This window comes from Anas acuta, chromosome 2 (genome assembly GCF_963932015.1).
Source record: "Anas acuta chromosome 2, bAnaAcu1.1, whole genome shotgun sequence".
Classification (NCBI taxonomy): domain Eukaryota; kingdom Metazoa; phylum Chordata; class Aves; order Anseriformes; family Anatidae; genus Anas; species Anas acuta.
This window is the reverse complement of record NC_088980.1, coordinates 112,524,117-112,544,442: the sequence shown is the minus strand read 5'-3', so window position 1 is coordinate 112,544,442 and position 20,326 is coordinate 112,524,117. Positions and strand designations below refer to the sequence as shown.

At 41.6% G+C, this 20,326-nt stretch overlaps 1 protein-coding gene across 6 annotated transcripts in view; it reads left to right on the top strand.

The window, feature by feature from the left end:
• Window positions 1-20,326, top strand: part of SPIDR (scaffold protein involved in DNA repair) — a 202,194-nt gene that overhangs the window by 112,206 nt on the left and 69,662 nt on the right. For all 6 annotated transcript variants that reach the window (XR_011092958.1, XM_068671720.1, XM_068671718.1 and 3 more), the window contains exon 9: window positions 19,390-19,600. Coding sequence is in view for 5 of the 6 variants with exons in the window: in XM_068671720.1 (XP_068527821.1) it covers window positions 19,390-19,600 (211 nt within the window). In the remaining variant the exon portion in view is untranslated. The remainder of the gene's footprint in view (window positions 1-19,389; window positions 19,601-20,326) is intronic.

The following is a 20,326-nucleotide window of genomic DNA, read 5'->3' as shown; positions in this document are numbered from 1 at the left end:
ACTGAAGCTATGTGCTCAGAAAAACATTCAATTGGTTGGACAAATCCATTTAGTAGAGGTTCTGAGAAGTCACTGATGTTCTCCTTTCTCTTTTGAATCTACAGTAAATGTGATTTCCCTCTCCAGGTCTGCAGGACTAGCTTAAAACAGCCCCTTGGTCTTGGAGTTAAATTATCCATTACTTTGTTAAAACAGCGGTGCAAAATGAATGGCCGTGGTACAAGATGGTGGCAATTTGGAAATGCGGTTCCTGAGCTGCACTGCCTGATTTTGTATGCCAGTGAGTTAAGTGAAAGCATGGAGCTAATAAGTATTTTGAGTCCTAAATGTGAAAGTCTATTTCAGTTTAGCTTTACCTCAGTTTCCTTGTGCACTTTCTTTGTCTGATAAAAGCCAATACACCCACGTACGTGTACAAACAAACAAGAAAGCTATGAACCGAGTAAGGCGTCTCTCGTGAAGGCTGGGAAGGAGGGGACTGGTGTTTCTGTCCCTATATGTGCACGCTCCAAGGCACGCTGATACCAGCAGGCTCATGGAAGCCATATAAACGTGCCGTTAGTGGGATGTGAAACTACGAGGCAACTTACACCTATAGTTTGGAGTTTCAGTATGTTTCTGTTGAAAATTGGCCTTTTAGATAGATTTATGTGTTTTGTTTCTACGGGGAAGAGTGAGTTGGCAGAGTGTCTGGGCGATTAAGTCTTTTGCTATGTTGATAATACATAGCAGAGGTAATAGTTTGATAAAGGTGGAGGTGTAATGCTCTTTAAGCTGCATACTGGCCCTTAATTACTAGAATATGACTTATGTTGTACTAATGGTAATTTTCCCTTTGATGTGTCTGGCTTAAGACTTAGACTTAAACCCATCTTTGTGACTTATCTTTTCTCTGAACTGAGAGGGCTCAAGAACGAACACTTCCGAGAGTACGAGCTGGCTATGGGGAAAGCACCACGTTTTGCTTTGTTCCTCCATCTCTTTCTCTATGATTACTTCTATAAAACCTGCAGGTTCAAAACTAAGATGGAATTGTGTGAACAAATACTTCCAATTACTGTAATGGTGTGGACCTAAATAGTAATCCCTCCTGGTTTCAAGAACCAGACACTCTTGTGCTGAATGTTAGTGAGAAGCTGGAGCCATTACCCTGAAGCCCTACACAAAACAGGCATCTGTTGTTTTGTGGGTGGCTTAAAGTTCTGGTCTTACAAATGTAGTAGGATCAAAAATGAAGAGAAATTATTGCAATAGTCACATTTCAAATCCTGAACTTCTGATTTTTGTCAGAAGAAAGCATAAAGTAAAAAATCTCTGATTCATGATATGTTGGTAACATTCCTGAAAGCAGGCAAGTTCTGTATGTTAGATAACAAAATGAGGGTAAAAATGATAAAAAAAAAAAAAAGCTGCTTTTTTTTTTTTTTTTTTTTTTTTGCTATCAGCCAGTGTTGGGCTTATCTGCGTTAGAAATGTGGGTTTCATTTTTTTTGCGTTGGAGCAGCTAAACTTTGATGCAGCCTCTCTGTTTGACTTCCCGTGGTTTTAGAAAAGGCAGAGCAGTGGTGGAACCTGGGGCTAACGTGAGGCAAAGCTCCCTTCCTTGTGCGGGGTATAGCCATACCAGTATGAAAATCCCTAGGGATGGCTGTGCCTCTGAGACTTCGATTTTATTGCATTGTATCCACTTTGTTATGTAAAGCTGTAATTCCATGGTTGATTTACATTTCATGGTTGATTTACATTTTGTGTGTAAATTACAAGTTATTTATTTTGCTTTTTTTTTTTTTTTTTTCCTTAGGCACCAAATAACTCAAATTTAAATCTTGCCAGTATAACCGATTAACCTTGTAATAGCATCTCTGAGATATTAATGTACGCACTACCTTATCTGGTGCTTTATCTGACCTTTATCTGTTGATTTTAATATCCTTTGTGGTTGCTGGTGACGTGTTTCTGTTGTAGACAGTGAGGGATTTTGGCTCCTGTTTATTTCTCTGGTTTATCCTCATTCACTCTGTGCTGTTCTCTCAAAGAAATGACTGCATCAAGCAGAAAAAAAAAAAAAAAAAAAAGATTAAAAAAAAGATGTTAAACCATAGCCCAGAAGCAGAGTAGGAGATGCATCTGCGTGAAGAGTTCAGAAAGCATGCTGCAAGTTGCATGTGCAGTGCCACTACTCTCACGTGGACTGACAGTGAGAAAAGCTTACAAATGAATTGCTCATCCTGAACCAAATGTATCCCTTTCCAGCATAATTTTCGTGTCTGTGACTTATATAAATTATTGATATAAAAACTGATGATGTAGGGTAAAATTTAGCTGTAGCAAAAGCTTGCAGCCCTGTGTCATCTTGCAAGGCTTGGCTGCTTGTCTGGTGCAACACGAAGGTGATGCGTGTCACAAAACCAGCAGAAAACTGGGAGGTGGGAGGAGCGTGTCCTTTTGTTGTTTCACTGCATTCAGTGGGCTCAGTAGGATCAAGCATATCCTAGAGAGGTAAAAGGCAGGAAGGAAGGGAGATTGCAGCTGCAGGTCTTCCTGGCTTGTGGAGCATCACTTGCTGCAGCCGGAGCTGCAAGTGATGCTCATCCCTGTCCTCTTTCTGGAGATGGTTGCCCCCCGTCAGCAGATACTGGAGATGGGTGGGTGGGTGAATGTCCTTCATGTGTGCTACTGCCAAATCTGAGAGCTGAGTGTGAACTGGTGATCTGAGGCGGTTTGTGCTGACCACAGTGGCTTTGCACTGGGTGGTTTGCAGGGATGTTTATAGGGAACAGTCTTCTGGCTCTTCTGTAGGGGCAGTACACTGGTGATATTCATGTTGGGAAGGCAAGAGAGAGCAGAAATAGGAACGGGGATATCTGCTGTTAGCTGTATCTACCTCCAAAAGTATGTGTGTGAGAAGACCTCCCTCTTCCCAGCACCCAGGAGGCAGAGGCACAGGCAGGTCTGCCTTTACAGCAAGGGGTGCGTTTGAGTACGGGCGGCAGGGAGCAGTTTGTAGTAAGTAAAGTTTCGTTACAGCTTTTCACAGCGTTCTCATCAAGCCTCACGTGACGTGGTGATGGAGCTGGCTATGCTGACGGCAGCTGATGCTGTGAGAAACTCTGCAGAACTCGTATTTCCTGCGCTAGCAAAGGCATTGCTGGGTTCCTGCTGGCCTCTGCGCTGTGCCCTGCCTGCCTCACCACCACGGCAATCAGAGCTCGACTGCAGGCGCCTGTAGGGTTAGCTGTGCAAATATGGGCTGTGTTCCCTTCTGCAGGAACCAGAGAGAAAGGAACGGGCATTTCTGGAGTGCAAGTCATCTCCTCTTAAGGACATCAAAAGAACCTCACTTTGTAGTTGTTTGTTTCTGCTCATTAACTGTAAAGAGAGTCTAGGTGACTGGGATTTATCTAGCTAACTTTATGAATCAGTCTTAAGCATCTGATAAATGTTTTAGGCTTGGAATGCTCTTGGCTATTTACTGATATCACGGTGCCTAATGTAATATTTACAGTTCCCTGCAGACCGTGCTGCTCTACCCATCGAAGTCATGCAGTATATTTCAAAGGTTTAATTTTATGTCTATACTGTGGCTGAAGTGAACAGCAAAACATTCTTACCATACACCTAATACCCATGCTGTGCCGTATCTTAGATAGACAGGTGAATTAGTATTTTTGTAAGCGACCATTTTCTTTTTTTGGCGCAGATTGCTTGGGTGAGCAAGGGTTCAAAGGTTGCGTTTGGAAAGCCTGATGCTTTGTTTATATTACCTCCGTCTGTTTACAGATGTGTCCAGATTTAAGGTATTATGGCTGTAGGGAAAGAAAGGGAGAAATGGAGTCCAAAAATAGCGATAGCACAACTGGCACCGCGTGCTGCTGACAAGTAGTAGGTGTGCTGCAGATCACTTTATGATCTGAAGGTGAGGTTTGAGATTCCCATTGGCAAATTCTCCTTAGCTCCCAGCCTGAAGAGTTAGCCAAGCTATAGAATAAACCTGTAGCATAAGCATTTTGTGTTTGGATGCAATTATTCTAATTTGTTCTCTTGGAGAATTACATACATGTTACATCCTGCTCTTAGCAGAGCTCATAGCAGTTGCAATTTGTCAAAATTTGCCTTCTTTCTGAAGTTTGGTTTTGCTGACAAATTAAATTCAAAATTAAAACAAGAACTTGAGTTTACGCAGATTTGCTGCCAGGATCCTTCCTCAAAGATGCTTAGCCTAAACATGAAGCTCTCAGGAGAGACTCACATCCTCTTCTTTCACACAAGGTGTTTTAATGAGCCACCTGAAGGCAGAAAGTAAGCAAAATTACTTCCTTTTTTTCCATCAGCATTATCACTTAGGGCAAGTGTTTTCAAACAAACATTAGCAGTCTCTTGCTATGTTTACCGTTTGGGAGGAGGGCATCCACAGGTACTGCTTTTTCCATTTGCAGTGTCTCTATCCAGTTTCTATGAAAAGCATAGACATGTTTCCATGGCATAAAACAAATACAAATATATATAGGCCAGGAGATAGAATTGCTCTTATCAAGCCATGTGTGCCTCATAACAACCTAAATCTGGCAGCAAGGAGCACTGAAAGTAAAACTAACTGAACTGATTTTCAGAATGAATAGGTGATGTTAAGCGACAAGGCAAAGGAACTTGTTTATTTATTGTAAATTTATGGTATATTATATTTAATATATTAAAATATATGTAAATTATAATAAAATATACATTTTAATTATATTAGTTTATTATACATTATATTTATCTAAATGGTAATTATTTTTTCCCAAATTATTTGAAGAATGCAGTGGCCTCTGGAATGGGTTTTGTACTGAGCAGGAGATATTGTGGCAAAGCATCTCTGCAGCCCTCGTCCCTCACATCTGCCTGACCTGTGTTTCCCGTGTATCGCAGCATGTCGGGACAGAGCAGAGGTCCCTCCTTTCCCCTGGGAGCTGGACCCTTCTGGCAGGTCTCACTGTCAAAAGCCTTCGTGTCATCCAAGAGCTGCTGTGTGCTCTCCTCTTGCTGGAAGCGGTTTCCCCCCGTCTCAGAAGGGAAGAGTCGGAGGGTTTTGGTGTTGTGGGGGCTCCCGGGTGGCACCTTGACTTCACTACAGCAGGGTTTGTGGCTGTGCCCCCTCAGCTGATGCTTGCTCATAGCTCAGCCTTCGAGACCCAGCACTGCGGGACAGAGCGTGCTCCCGGCTGGGATGCTGAGGCACAGCAAACAGCTGGCAAATATCTGCAGGGGTGGACGGGGAAGCAGCAAGAACAAGCCAAAAAGAAAAGAAGAAAGAGATAGCATCCCATATGTGTTTAGATTTTCTTTTTCACCTTCTCACCTGCCTGCTCTCTGTAAGTCTGACTCAGCTGCAGTAGTGAAGAGATGGTGTAACCCTTTCAGAGGGCGTAGCATGCCTGATCAGCACAGAGGCAAAGTGGTTGTTTAAAACAGTACCACTCCGCTGGGTAGTGATTTTCAATACTCTTTTGTGATGTCTTCTGGTCTAGCATAGCCTTTTTTTTTTCTGTCTTTGCCTACTCAAAATGTTGCAGCTGTTTGTGTCCTTGCTGGGAACCTCTCTACGGTTCCTGTGGTGTTCGAATGCAGCAATGGTCTCTACATTATCTGTAGGAATAAACTAACCTTGCACACCCACACATTTCATACTGGACGTGGTATTTATCGTGCTTTAAAATACATTTTGTTTTATATACATACAAATTAAAAAATAATAATAAAATGCGGTTATTAGGCCTGTCTGATATTTTAAGCCAAGTACCCTCCCGGACAACACCTGGATGACCTGGAGAGCCGGGGGTGTCAGACACCGTGGGCAGCCTGTGGAGGCCACCTGTCTTCTGAAATGAGAGGAGGCGGAGGTTTTGGGTTAGAAGGGTTTATGTTCACAGCGAGCTGTTGTGGGTGTACATATTTGGGTTTGTGCTCTCCATCGAGCACAAATTCTTGCTTTTATTAGAGTCTTGAATTTTCTTCAAAACTTAGTTTTTTAACCTTTACACAAGACACACTGAAATGAAAATGCTAGGCCCAGAAGGAGTTCAGGATGAAATAAAGCTTGGACCTCAAGCCTTTGGTGTGTTCAGTGACAAGCAATGGATCCGTACTCACATACCCCCTGAGCAGACACACGTTTGTTACAGTCATTGCGCGATCACTTGTGGTCGTGGTCTGTGGCAGCGTGAGGTCTTGCTCTAAATGCTGTCGTGACAGGATGAGTTTGAGGCCTAATAAAAAAAAATGCACATGACACTTAGCGGCTTCTCATGATTGACTTTTCTGTGAGGCTGTGCCTTTATTGGCATGGAGGCAAACGTGGCGGGTCGGACGAACAGAAGGGCCCTATCAGATCAGATAATAGCTGGGCCTATCTTGGCATCCTGTCTGCAGGAGTACATGTCGGGGGGAGAATAAAGGAACTGGGCAAACACAGACTGATTCTTCCCGGGATTAACCTGCCAGCCTTCAGCAAACTTTAGTTCAAGGACTTCCAAGGCCAGAGGTTGTATTTCTGTACTTGGCAACCTTTTTTTTTTTTTTTTTTTTTAATGCCCTTCTGCAGGTTTTTATGGGAAGACTAGTAAGTTAGATTCACTTTAAAATGAGTGTGCCTGTAGTCAAATTGGGCTTTTGAGTGGGATTCTCTCATGCTGCTTGGCTCTGTGGAGCTGGGTGCCCAGATGGCATCAGAAGGGTGAACCTACTTATAAATAAGATTCTTTAAATGTTTTTTGGCCCCCATGTACGTGCAACCACAGTGTCACAACCAGATATGAATGTTTTGGCAGGTACTTGAAGGGGGTGGCGGTGTAGGCATGTAGAGGACAGCAACGAGAAAGAAGAAATGGGAAGACAAATGATATGGGGGTAAGGTTCTTCCAGAGAAGAAAATACTCGCCAGCCTTCCCTCCCCAAATTCGGGACACTAATGATTTTGTTGTGTGCTTCAGTACCACAGATGGGAGGCTGTGGAAGCCAAGTCTCCCATCAGTGCCCTTCACCTTCCCAGCAGCGAGCCCCAAGGACTGCTAGCAGCGTTACCCCGGGGCTGCGGCCTCTCCTCTGGGACTGCATCGCTGAGCTCTGGCGGGCGTCCCGGGGGTGCTGGAAAGCAACGCGGTCTGCACAATCTCTCTGCCTCTTGACCAGAGACAGTCAGGGTCACAGACGTGAATATTATCTTTGTGACGCTTCAAGCAAGCAAACAGATAATATTTTTTTTTTAGAGGAATGTTGCACGCAGTCAGCTGGATCAGGCCATCCAAGAGCTGTTCCCTTGAGGGGACGTGGCGATTGCTCACCCACCCGACTGCTGCGGGGGGAGGCGAGGGGAGGGAGGGAGGGGAGCACACACGCACGTGCAAGCACTTCTGTGCGCATGTGTGCGCACATGCTGCAGTCGCAGAGCGGCCTCTTTCCTCATGATGAGTGCCTTGTGCCTCCCCTCGGATGTCAGCAAGGCTAAGGGAGCTCCTTTTTTTGCTGTATTGTAGTCCGGGAATCGTGCCCCGCACATTTTTTCAGCTGAGTGTATTTACATACAGGAAATCAGCTCTAAGATTCTTCTTCAAACAGTATTTATATTAGATAGTTGTACACTGGTTTCAGGTATGCATTTCCTTTTTATTTTTTATTTCTATTTTTATTTTTTAGAACTGGTGAAGGAGAAAATACAGAACGCGGGTAAACAGTTTGTTTGCTTTCAAAACAAGTGTATAAATATGTCTTTAAAACATGATATCCTAATTATACCTACCCACACAACATGAAGCACAAATGTGCTGGTATTATATCATTTATATACGTACTTTTTCCAGGTCTGGTTTAGTGATGGAGATGAGCGAGAGACTCATTTTTATTGGGGTCCAGCATTAATTGGTTGCAAATACTGAACATAAACGTGGAGCTCTCTCCTCCCTTGCACAGTGGCAGTGCCAGGAAGACCAGTGCAGCAAGGGTGAGCAGGGGGCTGAAGAACGGGGTGCCCCGTAGGAAAGGACGCTGAGAGACTCTGGCTGCCCTCAGCAAGAAGGGGGCACTCTTAGAGAATTTTGGCTTACCTAGGGCTGAGTCTTAACGCGTTCATATTTCTCAGCTTTTCAAATCTAGCTGCAAAATCCCTTCTTCTGAACCTTAGTAGGCAGACTCCAGGCCTGAGAATGAGGTTGCCATTATTTGTTAAATAATTAAGGGTATATTTAAGCCTTGGATTAGTTTACAGTTGTTTGCCTGGGAAATGTGTGTGTAGGGTTGAAGTTGTTTCGCCCTCTATTGTATAAACATTTCTCTGTACTGGCCAGTTTCACTAGTGCTCTTAGAATTTAATTTTAACTTTAAACTTATGTTTTTGTTTTGTTGCTTTTCTTTGCCAGTTCTGACATTTCCATGATACCATGCGTTCTGTCTGTCTATCTCACCGGTTTGCTCTAAAATATGTATGTTTTCACGGGTGTTTTTCCACACTTTGAAAGGCTTTGGTTCTGATCTTTTCATGAGGGTTGTTCTGAAGACAGCAGTAAGAGATACCCAGACTCCAAAGCACTCTGCTGCCATGGGAGTGCATTGCTCCCACAGAGCCCCTTAGCTGGAAGGGGTTGTCTGAGGATGGCCGGTCCTTCACACAATGAGGCTCTGCCTCATTGCTACCAGAATATTTCCCAAGTGTAAAGGTGCTGATGGCCTGCTGTTTCAGTGGGTGGATTTGTATCAGGTTTGTAGGATTTCTGTTACCTTTATGATAGTGCTTCAAGAAATGAACCAGGTTACCATTTGGTTTTCTTAAACTCTTTAGGAAAATACAGATCTCGTTCAGTAAAAGTTGTTCTTATTTTTTGTTTCTGAAATGATTTGTCTGCTTCCCCCCCTTCTTTCAACTTGACTTGAAATTGGTCTCAAGTTGCCGTGCTCATATGGCTGAGCAACATGGATAATTGTAGTAGGTAAGCTTGGCTGATGTGGCTGGTAGATGTTGAGGTATTGTAAAGAAACATAGAAGCATACCTGTGTATGCTTTTTTTTTTTTTTTTTTAATAATAAAGGCTTTCATCTTTCCACTATACCTCTGTAATTTTTCTTCTTCTTCTATCTGAAGTAAAAAAGACTGTTTTTCTTCTAGAAATAAATAATCTTTGAAACCAAAAAGTGAACCTAAAACATGCTGAAGCTGTTTAGCTTACAAGAGCTAATGAGATCACAAAAGCAGCAACCAAAGGTTTCATGCATCTCAATGCATTAGTGAGTCTGCTCTGCCAAATCATCAGCCCTCTTGCATGAATCCAAAAAAAGACTTTCTGTCATGTAAAACTACATATGAATACATATGATACAATATAAAAAGTCTTCTGGATGGGGTCTAGTAGTTATTTGCCGTTGCAAGCATTCAGTGAAATAAAGCAAATCAAAAATTAAGCAATGGCCTGGAGGCCACCAGTATAAGTTTTCAGTTTTAGAATTAGGTGTTGTTGTTGTTTGTTCTGTACAATTATCTTTTTAAAGTAGCACAGGAATATTAACAGTGTTCTTAATCCAAAAGGCAAGGTTACTGAGGATATTGAGGTTTAAATGCTGTTTCTGAGATGTTTTTTCTTTGTTTCCTCTGTGAGAGAATGATGCCATAGATTCCATCTACCATGATTTAAGTGAGAAGATACGTACCATTACAGAGAAGCAAAATGAAAATCTGGAAGTAATTCATGAATGATAACTTTAAAGTATGTATGCAGTTGAAGGCTATTTTCCACCCTGAAAAGAAGAGTATTTTGTTGATAGGACACAAAACAGCCGTGTTGCTGTGGCCAGCTGAACTGCCATGCTTCCCTTTCGCACAGTGTATCACTAGGGCTGTGCCTACACAGGGATGATTCTGTTAAAAATAAATAATAAAAAGTTCCTGCTTTTGCCACTAGTGTTGCTGTGTTTTCAGCAATGGTGGTGTGTAGATTTCTATGGAGAAGATTCTGGTTTTAGCATTGTTATTCTGACTTCACCTAAAACAGTTTTATGTGGTAAGTAACTTATCCACACAGCCTCTACCTTCCTTCCTTTTTTTTTTTTTTTTTTTTTTACACTGTTATCAGTGTTAGCAGTGAGTACTGAAAAAAAAAGTTATTTTTTCTACCCAAGAACAGCTCAATAAAACTGAAGGGTATCACAGTGCAGGTGAACTTGGGCTAAGGCCTGTCCAACTCTGGGCACCAGGTGCCAGGAGTGCAGCCACCTCCATCTACGTGCCATGGTTCACTAAGGCCTTCAGGCTGCTGCCCACCTTACTGTCCAAGCAGAGTTTGACTAGCTCAAAGGGGGTCTTCTGCAGTGCTCTTGTGCCCTGTGGCATTGAAGAAGTTCTCACTACCTTTTGTGTTCCTGCTTGTATTACCACAGAATCCAGAACCCTATTTTTACCTACTCTCCCTGTACTGATGTGGTGGTAGCACGGATGTATTTGTATAAGAAATGACCTCTTGAGGTCAGACCAGAATTTGGTTTTGCTCCACAGCCTGGACAAGAAACAACAGGAAATGTGCAGAGCAGGAGAGAAGTACAAGAACAAGTCTGATGCATTTTTTTTGTTGTTGTTGCTAGTGGTTTTGGTTGTTTGCTTGTTGTTTTTTCATTTTATTTTGTTTTAGTGTCAGGTTTAATAATCAAATAAGAAGAGAATAACAAAGAAAACAAAATCAAGTATATGCATCTGTTAAACTGTCTTTCTGAATGCCAGACTTTGCTCAGGGATTAAGTATTTATTCTTGTTATGTGCATGTGAAGATTTTGTGAGCACAGACTTGCAAAAGACCCATGCCAATAGCAAATTCCAAGCCCTTAAAAGACACTACCAAATGTTGGACAGCATATTTTAAAATGGGATTTATTTGTTAGTTTTCCCTGATAATCCTCCAAACTTGAACCCACCAACAAAGTACCCTGACTTTTTGTGTCACTTAATAGTAAAGAAACTCTCAGCTGAAGCTCTTCACTCTAGCACACGTCCCTCAGCTGCCTGTGTGGGTCTTGCAGAGCTCTTCTGGCCCAAGGAGCAGCTCCTCTGGGTACCTCAGGGGTGGTGGTGCTGTGCGATGGCAGCTGGGTAGCCACACTGCTTACGTTTGCACCACTTTTAGAGGCATCTGTTGCTTCAGATCTCCATTGTGTCCCAGTGACTAGTAGAGAAATAAAGAATTGGACAACTTCTGTGCAATGAAATGCAGGTTTTCTTCCTCTTCACTGGCAAGCTGTGATCCTTGCAATGCTTAGGACGGGGGGAGCATGTTTATTCTTCTATAGAGTGCCCTAGAACTGGGGCTGGAGGAAGGATTTGACCGCTCCTACAGGAAATTGTAGGTAAATACAAAGCACACGTGAAATGATGGACTTTGTATTGTTACTATTCAGGGATAAGTTTTTAGGGCTCCAAAAGTTTCATTAATATGCCAGCTTAGTTTTCATCTAGTGATCAGGGAAAGCATACAGAATGGTGTGACCTATTGGAAATGAGTCAAAAGTATCATGATGTCACTTCAGAAATTCACGGTGCATTTTTAGGTTGCGTTGTCATTCCCCCCAAACTCCAAAATACGTAGAAGTAGAAAAATATCCGAAAAGAGTGACAAGCAGAGGTACGGAATAACTTCCCTATGAGAAATGAGTAAGGCAGGTAGGGATCTTCACCTTGAAAAAACAGTGGCTGGGAGATGTGATAAAGATCTCTAATTAGGAAGTGCATCAAGAAGGATGGTTGCTCACTACCTCTTATAAAACAAGAAGTGGGGGGCAGCAGTGTAACCACCAGGGGACAGATTCAAAGCAAAGGAAGTGGTTCCTCACATGCGTGCGATTACACTGTAGTGCTCTGAGGATGATGCAGGATGTTGTGGATGTTGGAAATGTACATGTGGTAAAAAGCAGACTCAAGTTCATGGAGGAAAAAATATTCTGAGGACTCTTTAACCATAGGGATACTGCTTCTGCCTCAGCAAGTCCCTAAGCTGAAACTTTTTAGAAGTTATTACAGAAGAGCATTCTAGAAAACTTTTACTACAGGCTTTCTTTTATTGTTGTGGTCTTCCTCAAACATCTGTTGCTTGCTGCTGTAAATGAGATTGAGGTAGGTGGACCTCTGATCTGACACCAATACAGCCTTTTTTGCAATCTCTGACATTCACCACAAGTTTTAATATGACATTACTTTGCATTTTGCTTGCTTCTGTTCTTTTGCTTTGGTTTGGTTCTTTGAGTTTCAGAATCCCTGCGACATATCCCTCAACTTTCTGGAGGCTACAGCCATCGTCCCTCAGCTACCTCAAACCCTACGTGCAGTTTAGCACTGGAAGCAGATAGAAAAAGTCTTCTGAGTAATGAGCTCGTGGCTAGTCAGACACAAGTTGATATATGGGGTAAACACACACATTGGAATTCTTTCATAACATCTCGATTATGAAAAGATAACCATGATATTTATATCTCCCTCATTACTTGTAACACCCTCGCATTGCGTGTGGGAGTGTTTGGGGTTTCTTTGTTTGTTTTTAAGGGAACTTTCTAGTTTAATGCTTTATTGTGTGCAGTTGTTTTGTTTTGCTTTTTAACCAGTAGAACTTTAAACCTTTAAAACACTTGTTTGTGCTAGACTCGTGCACAAGGTTTTTAAAAAGTCTCAGCATCACAACTGAAATCAATTTTAGCAAATCCTTTCAAAAGTATTGGCCCAGTGAACTCAGGAGAGTTTTTGTGCAGCCCATGACTGGAATTTCGCTTGTTGGTGCCAAAGGTTAACTTTTGTCTCGATAAATTGTTACCCAGACTACTAGAAATTTCAGGTGCTTTCTTCTCAGCCAGAACAAGTGGCTGGAGAACTTCAAGAAACTTCCCTACTTCCCAGTCCTGCTAATGTCTGGATTAATTACAGTAATTTCCCTCTGTGCCTCCCTGCATCTCAAGACCTGTACGTCCTCCTCAGCAGGCACCGGGTGCACCTCCCTGCAGAGGTGAAAGCACTGGCTGCGTGATGTAAGAGCGCATAATGCTAACCACAAACTTTTTATAGCAGAGCTCTGCTTAAATATGAAAATTTCCATACAACTTATTTCATGTTGCAGGGTGTCACATTTCAAAAGACGGTAGTACTATGGCAAGCCAGTGGTTAGTTTACGATTACTTGGAAATTATTAAAATGATACAGTGATACAAATCTTGGCTTTGTGTACTATAATTTCTCACTGGAGTGATTTCTTAGGTTTACAAATAGTTTTGCTGCAAAATACAATATTTTACAGAAGGAACTTAGGCCACAATAGAGATTTTTTCCCCCATTACTTATATTGTTGTAATAATGTCCTTGGATTTTGCATTTCAGTTAAAGTTTTTTGACAAATGGTCATAAATTGGTAGTAAAATGGTAGTAAATAACAAAATATATACATTGAATAGCTATGTAGCCTTTTCTCTGTGTGTTGGATTCATTGAATGAGGTCTCCAATAAAATACGTTTCCAATGAGGCGACAAATGTCTAGCAATTCACAAATAAAATGCATCATTTTCTAGAAGTAGGCATTTTAGACATAGATTGAATGCTTTTTTGATATATCTTCTGCAGATCCGCAATTCTGAGGTGTTGAAGCTTCATTTCCTTGGAAACCTGGCAAGGTTGAGAATTGTATATTTGACATAAGTGACTCTGGACATTGGTCTCAGTGGTTAATAGATTTTTTTTTTTCCTTTTCATGGAGAAAATAAAACACTCAATCTTAAGTTATTGTGTCCCACAGAAACTGTTGCTTTGAGTGAGAGAATTTGAAAGAAAGACACACCAGCTGATTTTTGTTCTCTGCCTTTGAATTTGAGAGAAGGGAAGAAATTCTGCTTTTGAAAGTGTGAGCTCACATAGTACTTGTACAGATTGTTCAAGTGATGATAAATGACGCTGATAGAGACTCACATGAGTGGTGAGATTATTCACATTTGGATGAATAGATACTCGTGGATGTTGGTCATGTTGAGGTTTTTGTTAACTAGCTAATTCTCTGTTTGGGTGATCTCTAGGCTTGGCAGAAGACAGACCAGTTCCAAGCTGCATTTTGATTCGAACCGCCTAATAGATAGTTATTGTCCTCGGATGGTAGGTGGACAGAGATCAGTCTGGACTTGTGCCTTTTTTTTTTTTTCATTAATGTTATTGGAGGCTTCAGCCATTTCTTGGACACATTACATTTTTTGACAGGTAAAATTGCAAACAAAGGGCACTCAACTCCAAGTGAGAGGTAGTGTGCACAACTTCTTCCATGTTAGACAAAATAAATGATTCCTAGGAAATCAGGGCTGGGCCCTGTACGGTATGCACATAGGGAAAGACTCCTCGTGCTTCTGGGTACCGGCGTGAGGTTCTGACGTGCTCTTACCCTACGCATGTGACTGCCCTTCTGCTTGATGGAGGTTCAGTCTTATTTACTCAGAGGTCATTGTTCTGAGACTTGACATTAGCCCGTTTCATAATTACAGTGCGTGCTGTAGGTCGTTGAAGTGTTGAGAGTTTTCAGCTAATACACTGTGCTCTTCAAAAAATGCATGAAGCATTTTGCACTTTGTAAAAGAAAGGGAAAAAAAAAAAAAAAGCCCAATAAAATGCCCAGGGAGAGCAAACAAAAAAGCGTTCTCTAATTTAAAGTGATCCAAAGTCATCTCGAGTTCACGAACCATCATCATTGTTTGATGTCAGCGCAACCGAGCGGAAGTTTGTGGTTTGTTAGTTAACTGCTGCCATAGATTCAGAGCTTCTCGCTGCCTGTGCGCGTGGATGGAAAGCGAGCACAGCGGGCTGCGCAGGGCAAACCGCACTGCAAGCCTTCTGACTGTCTGACAGCGGGATTAAGACCCTGTCTCACGTCGAAACTTTTTCTTGCCGTAGGTTGCTGCAGTGTTTTGTGTCAGAAATCATGGTAGACCACGGTGAACAGAGCAGTGGGCAAGGAGATCTCCTGCGCGCGCTCTGCCAGATAGCCGTTTCATCACAGGAGGGAGGAAGAGAAAAAAAAAAAGAGAAAAAGCAAGCTACATCCTTGGAGAGAGAAGCTGCTGCTGCAAGACAAAAAATAACATTATTGCCTCATGTTACTCCAGCATGTGACCAGTTACGGCAATTGTTGATTGTCTGCATACCAGGAAAAAAAATGCCCTGTAGTGTAAAAAGTTCACAGTCTCTACTTCAGGTCATTACAAGTGACCTTTCCTCTAAAGGCAGTTATTAAGGAAGTGGATGACCAATTCAACATTTAAATATGCTGCGCTGAGCAAGAAAAAATCAGAGAGGACAAGAGAAGTTTTTTTAAGCCTGCAGTGAACTTCATTTTCTTTCTATTGTTTCTGTGTAGTGTGATTAATGAGATGATGTCTCTTTCTCATTCTTTGAAAATAAGCTTTTATCGGGAAGCAGATAGAGGAGAAGAGCGGTCGCAGAAGGCTTGAAGTGCCCGTTTAACACTTCATCTGTGAAGAGGGTCCTACAGAGAGTACAAGAAAACTCTTAAAGCCATCCTTAAATCTCTGTATTTTGGGGGGACTTTTTCCACCCTTTCAACACAGCAGATAGTTTGTTTGCTCCGCACACGTGGATCCACCGGTGTGGAAGCTGGGCTACGTCTGGCTGTGGAGAACCTACAGCTGGGACAGGTGCAGGAGGCTGGGGGATCAGTTGTGGTGTCTCGGGCACAGGGGCAACACGTACAGCTCAGGACCATGGTGGTGGTTTGTGGAAGGGATTTTTTTTCCCCAGCTGCTTCAGATGGATTGGCTTTCTTTGCCTGAGTCTGTATCTTCCAGTCAAACAGAAAGAACTGGGGCACACAAGTGTGGGTGTGTGTTTGTAACATGGCTGCCTTTGTGGTAAGGAGGTGGTCATGGGCTGAGCAAGAAGAAATCAGAGAGGGCAAGAGAAGTTTTTTTAAGCCTGTAGTGAACTTCATTTTCTTTCTATAGTTTATGTGTAATTTGATTAATGAGATGATGTCTCATTATACAGCGGCAATGCAGAGTTTTCTGTAATGATGATAATCAAAATTCCCATCCCACAGAGTTTGTTTGAGCGGAGCAGGACTAGGAAGAGTTTCTAGAAAAGGAAGGCGTTGTCATTAAATTAATTCGTATGTTCCAATATCTAAGGGCTGAAGCTGGTGATGTCCGTCTTCAGTGGCTAGGGCCTCAGTCATATCATGGTCAAGAAATCTTGAGTTCGGTATCTCTAAGACCAGGCTGCTTTCTTTAGTGGAGGTACTTCATCTGGCATTCCACACAACCTAAGCACTCCTATGTATTTATTATGGGATGCTTGCCTCCTGTATTTTCTATCTTATGTTATTTTTGATAAAATCCATCCTCACAGTGAAAAGTATAAAGCAGTGTTCATTTCACAGTATTTAGATTGGTGTGTGTTGCAATGATTTTTTAAAACATCTTTACCTTATTCATGATTTCTTGTGTCTTACCACAGTTTCCATAGAACAGGTTCTCTTAGAAATGTATTTTTGTTTTGTTTCCAAAATTTGGAATATGCTCAGTTGGCTTAGGCACATAGAAAATGATACACTTGTAGTTGCCTTTCTTGGAGTAGAATATCACAGAATCATAGAAAGGTTTGGGTTGGAAGGGACCGTAAGGCCATCTAGTCCCAACCACTCTGCCATGGGCAGGGACACCTCCCACTACACCACATTGAAATATTTCCATTTAGCCATACACCTGTATACGAAATAGTGATGTTATTACGTTCTTTTTTTTCATTAAATTCTTTTCTTTCTTTCATTTCAATTGGTTATCATTTCTATTTATTGCCGGTCCTTTTCATTTCTTCCTGGGAGGAATCTGCCCATAGGAAAAATAGGGAAAATTCAAGTAGACTGCAGCGATCATTCCCCTGACCTAGCTGAAGAGTTCCTACTAAGCCAGCGTACAGGTATGCGGGTCTAAAAGAAATGATCCATTACAGGAGCCGGTTTTAGTGAGATAAAAGAAGTGAAGAGCCTCTCCTGAAAGTGTATTTTGGTTTCTTTTTTTCTTCATGGAAATGCTGACTAGCCATTAATTCATGGTATTACCCGTGTGCAGATATGATGAAAACGAAAGAGAGAAAGTTCTTAATAGTTAAAAAAGTAATCAAAGCACCGAATGCATAGGCAAAGCAAAACCATGGGACACGTAATTTGAGTATCAGTAAAAACCTGCCTGCTTTAAAAACAAATAAATAAATAAAGTCTCAGCACATATCTGCAGCAGGAAAATAAAAATAACACCATAAACCTCAGAGTTCCTGTCAATGATTTGGTGCTAGCGTCAGTATTTTTTTAGAGAATGAGATGATTTAGATCAAGCAAACATTCTTTTGGCATTAGTGACGTAACAGACTCATGTTCAGAGAGATTTCCTGTTTACTTTGGGTCTGAATACAGACGTCTCCAGAAAGTAGGTGCTAAAATTTTCATTCCGTATCTGCTTGTAAAGACAGACAAAACTGGCTTGAGATGAGTTAGCAAACTTTATATACATTTTTGTCCTTGAGAAAAAAGGGAGTAGTGACAGCTTGGACATGAAAATCTCCTAAGGTCAGAGATGCCTTGGTGTGCTGGCTGAGCACACTCCTTAGTGTAAATCCTGCAGTGCAGAAGATCACCAGCCAGTATCAATTTGGCAGCCTTGTGAACTACTGGCATACTCTTCTGAGCTGGGACGCTTGTTAACAAACTCACCCGGAGCCAAGGGACTGAATGAATGGCCATGAAGGGCGAACTACCACCTGCTTATATCTGCTGAGTTCCCAGATAGTAGTAAGGCACTGTGGTGAGGTTCAGCGCACAGTTTTGTGCTGGATCTTTTCATGGATTTTCTATTTCAAACCATAACTTCCGTGAGTGTTCATAAATAGAAGCAATAAATCTTTTCTGTAATTTGTATGTATGATTCATACTTTTTAAGTTGCAAGCCTCCTTTAAAAGGAGTACTTTAAAATGTGTACTTTTTTTTTTTTTCTAAAAGGCAGAGATCTTCTCATGTTACATTATTTTCCTCATTATTAAAAAATGGGGATTATATTTAATAACGTGTTGCTACTCTTCCTATGCCATTGAAAATATGCATGCATTAATTTCCACGTAGCTATCCTCTGTGTAGAGAATAAAGGGCTCTGTTATAAAGCGGACCATATTGCAACATTTGGCTGAGATCTTGTATGGACTGAGATCAGAAATATGTATTTTTGAGGGCGTGTTTTTCTTCTTTTAATTAGTCTGGTTGCATTTTGACAACTTGTGTCATGGATGTGAGAGCTAGCATCATCTCCATAATGCAACTGTTCAGTGGTCTGGAGACAAGTCCTGAGGTAACTTCTGAACTCAGGTCAGCTCGGCTTTGCTGCCAAGGCAGGAGGCCTTGTTTTACTCCCAAGTGATACAAATCTAATAGCAGAAAAACACAGCCTGCAATAAACTCACTAAGTGAATTTTGTTTCTCTTTTGATGGTCTTTAGAAAATGAGATTACTGATTGTTTTTGTTAGCTGACTTCAGAAGATTTATATCCTGTGAGTATAAGAGGTGTATTTCTAAATATGACTGTGATACCAGCATATGAAACAGCATCAACAACGCTGAGATGTGCTTAGGCACTAACTTATTATGTGCTTAGAAATTCTGCAACTGTTACCTTAATCTGTCAGGCAAGAAGTTGCTGCATGCGAAGCTATTTGTGAATTGACATGAGCGCTAGAAACCAAAACTGGGTCTTGGAGAGCAAGTTTGTGACAGCTCCAAACATGCAGGAAGTAAATGGAGAGGCAAAATCATATGCAGGAAAGACATAAGAAGTTTGCTTTTAGAAAAGAAAGGGGAAACAGGAAGGAAGGGCTCCGCACTGGCTGCGATGAGCATGGATTCTGCTTTGTGTGAAGCACTGAGCAAAGGGACATCCCGCTCTGCAGGGACCAGGTTCAGCCCTCTCTGAACCCCTCCAGAACAGAAGGAATCATCTTCCTTTACCTCAGAAACCAGACAGGCATCCCTGGTGCTCTTGCTTCTGCAGGGACACCACTGGGATACCAAGCAGTGTTTGAGTGAAGCCAGGTAGAGTTCATGGGACTTGTCAACCCAGCTTACTCCGGGTGTACGCCATGGCTAGGGGCAGCAGGGCATGGAGCTGTGCCTGGGCTGATAGGACTGATCCCAGCTGTATGTATCTATGAGGTGGCTTATTTGCAATTTGGATAATGCGCTTTGTGTTTTCGTGATAACTACAGAACAAAGGGGAGAGAAATACTCCATGTATCTTAAAATAGTGTGTTTATCTGTAGCTTAACTTGTAAAGGATTTGATGCTGATTATATATATTTTTTTTTTCCAGGCAAAAACTACTTCTTAAAAATGCAGATGTCCCTATTATCATGAATACATATTTCAGTCAGAAGGTGCTACTCAGTGAACACTTAGAAACAAGCAAGAAGACACAGGGTCCTACAAAGATGCTTATTAGAAAGAATATTTTATCTTTGGCACAGACGTTCAAACTAGATGACCTTGATGATGAGCAACCTCAGGAATCTCCAGATAACCAGGTAAGGTTCATTTGGTTCACAGTTTACTGCTTTGTGTAAGAGTTGGTGAGCAGATGTTTGGAAAGCCTAACAAAAACAAAAATCCTAAATTACTGACCTGTTCAGTTTCCGTTTTCATTTAGCCAGGGCTGAATAATATGTGGTGTTTCTTTTAATAATATTTTCTTAGCAGATGCTTCTGGCCCATCCAAATGAACTGCTGAGAGGTTATTTTGCTGAAGTCTCGCTGCTGTGTTAAACAGTGATTGTAGCTTGTTTTTTCATTGATTTTTCTTTTATTATTTATGGCTGGGTAGCCAAGCATTATTTGAAATAAAATCAATTTCCTGTTAAGATAATAGCTACTAAGATATTATTTTTAATAAATATTCCCTTTTCCACTCATGTTTCTTAACTCATTTCCTTGTCAGTCCCGTCCTTCATTTCACACATCAGTTGGTAACGGCATCCTCCTTTCCAGCCTCTCTGCAATTTGTTTACTTTCCTGTTGTGATTTTGCTTGTATCCAAATCGACTCTACATGTCTCTAGCTGTTGTACCAGCTGAGGTGTGTTTCAAGGGATTTGGGTTTCTGATAGTTTGTGATAGCAATTTCAAAAATAAAGCAAATCCTAATCTAATTTCTTGCTACAACTCTCTCTGGTAAAAAGCTTCTGCTATGGTATGTGGAAACCAGAACAATTTCTTTATTCCCCTAATACTTCCTAACAAAACCATCTAACTTAA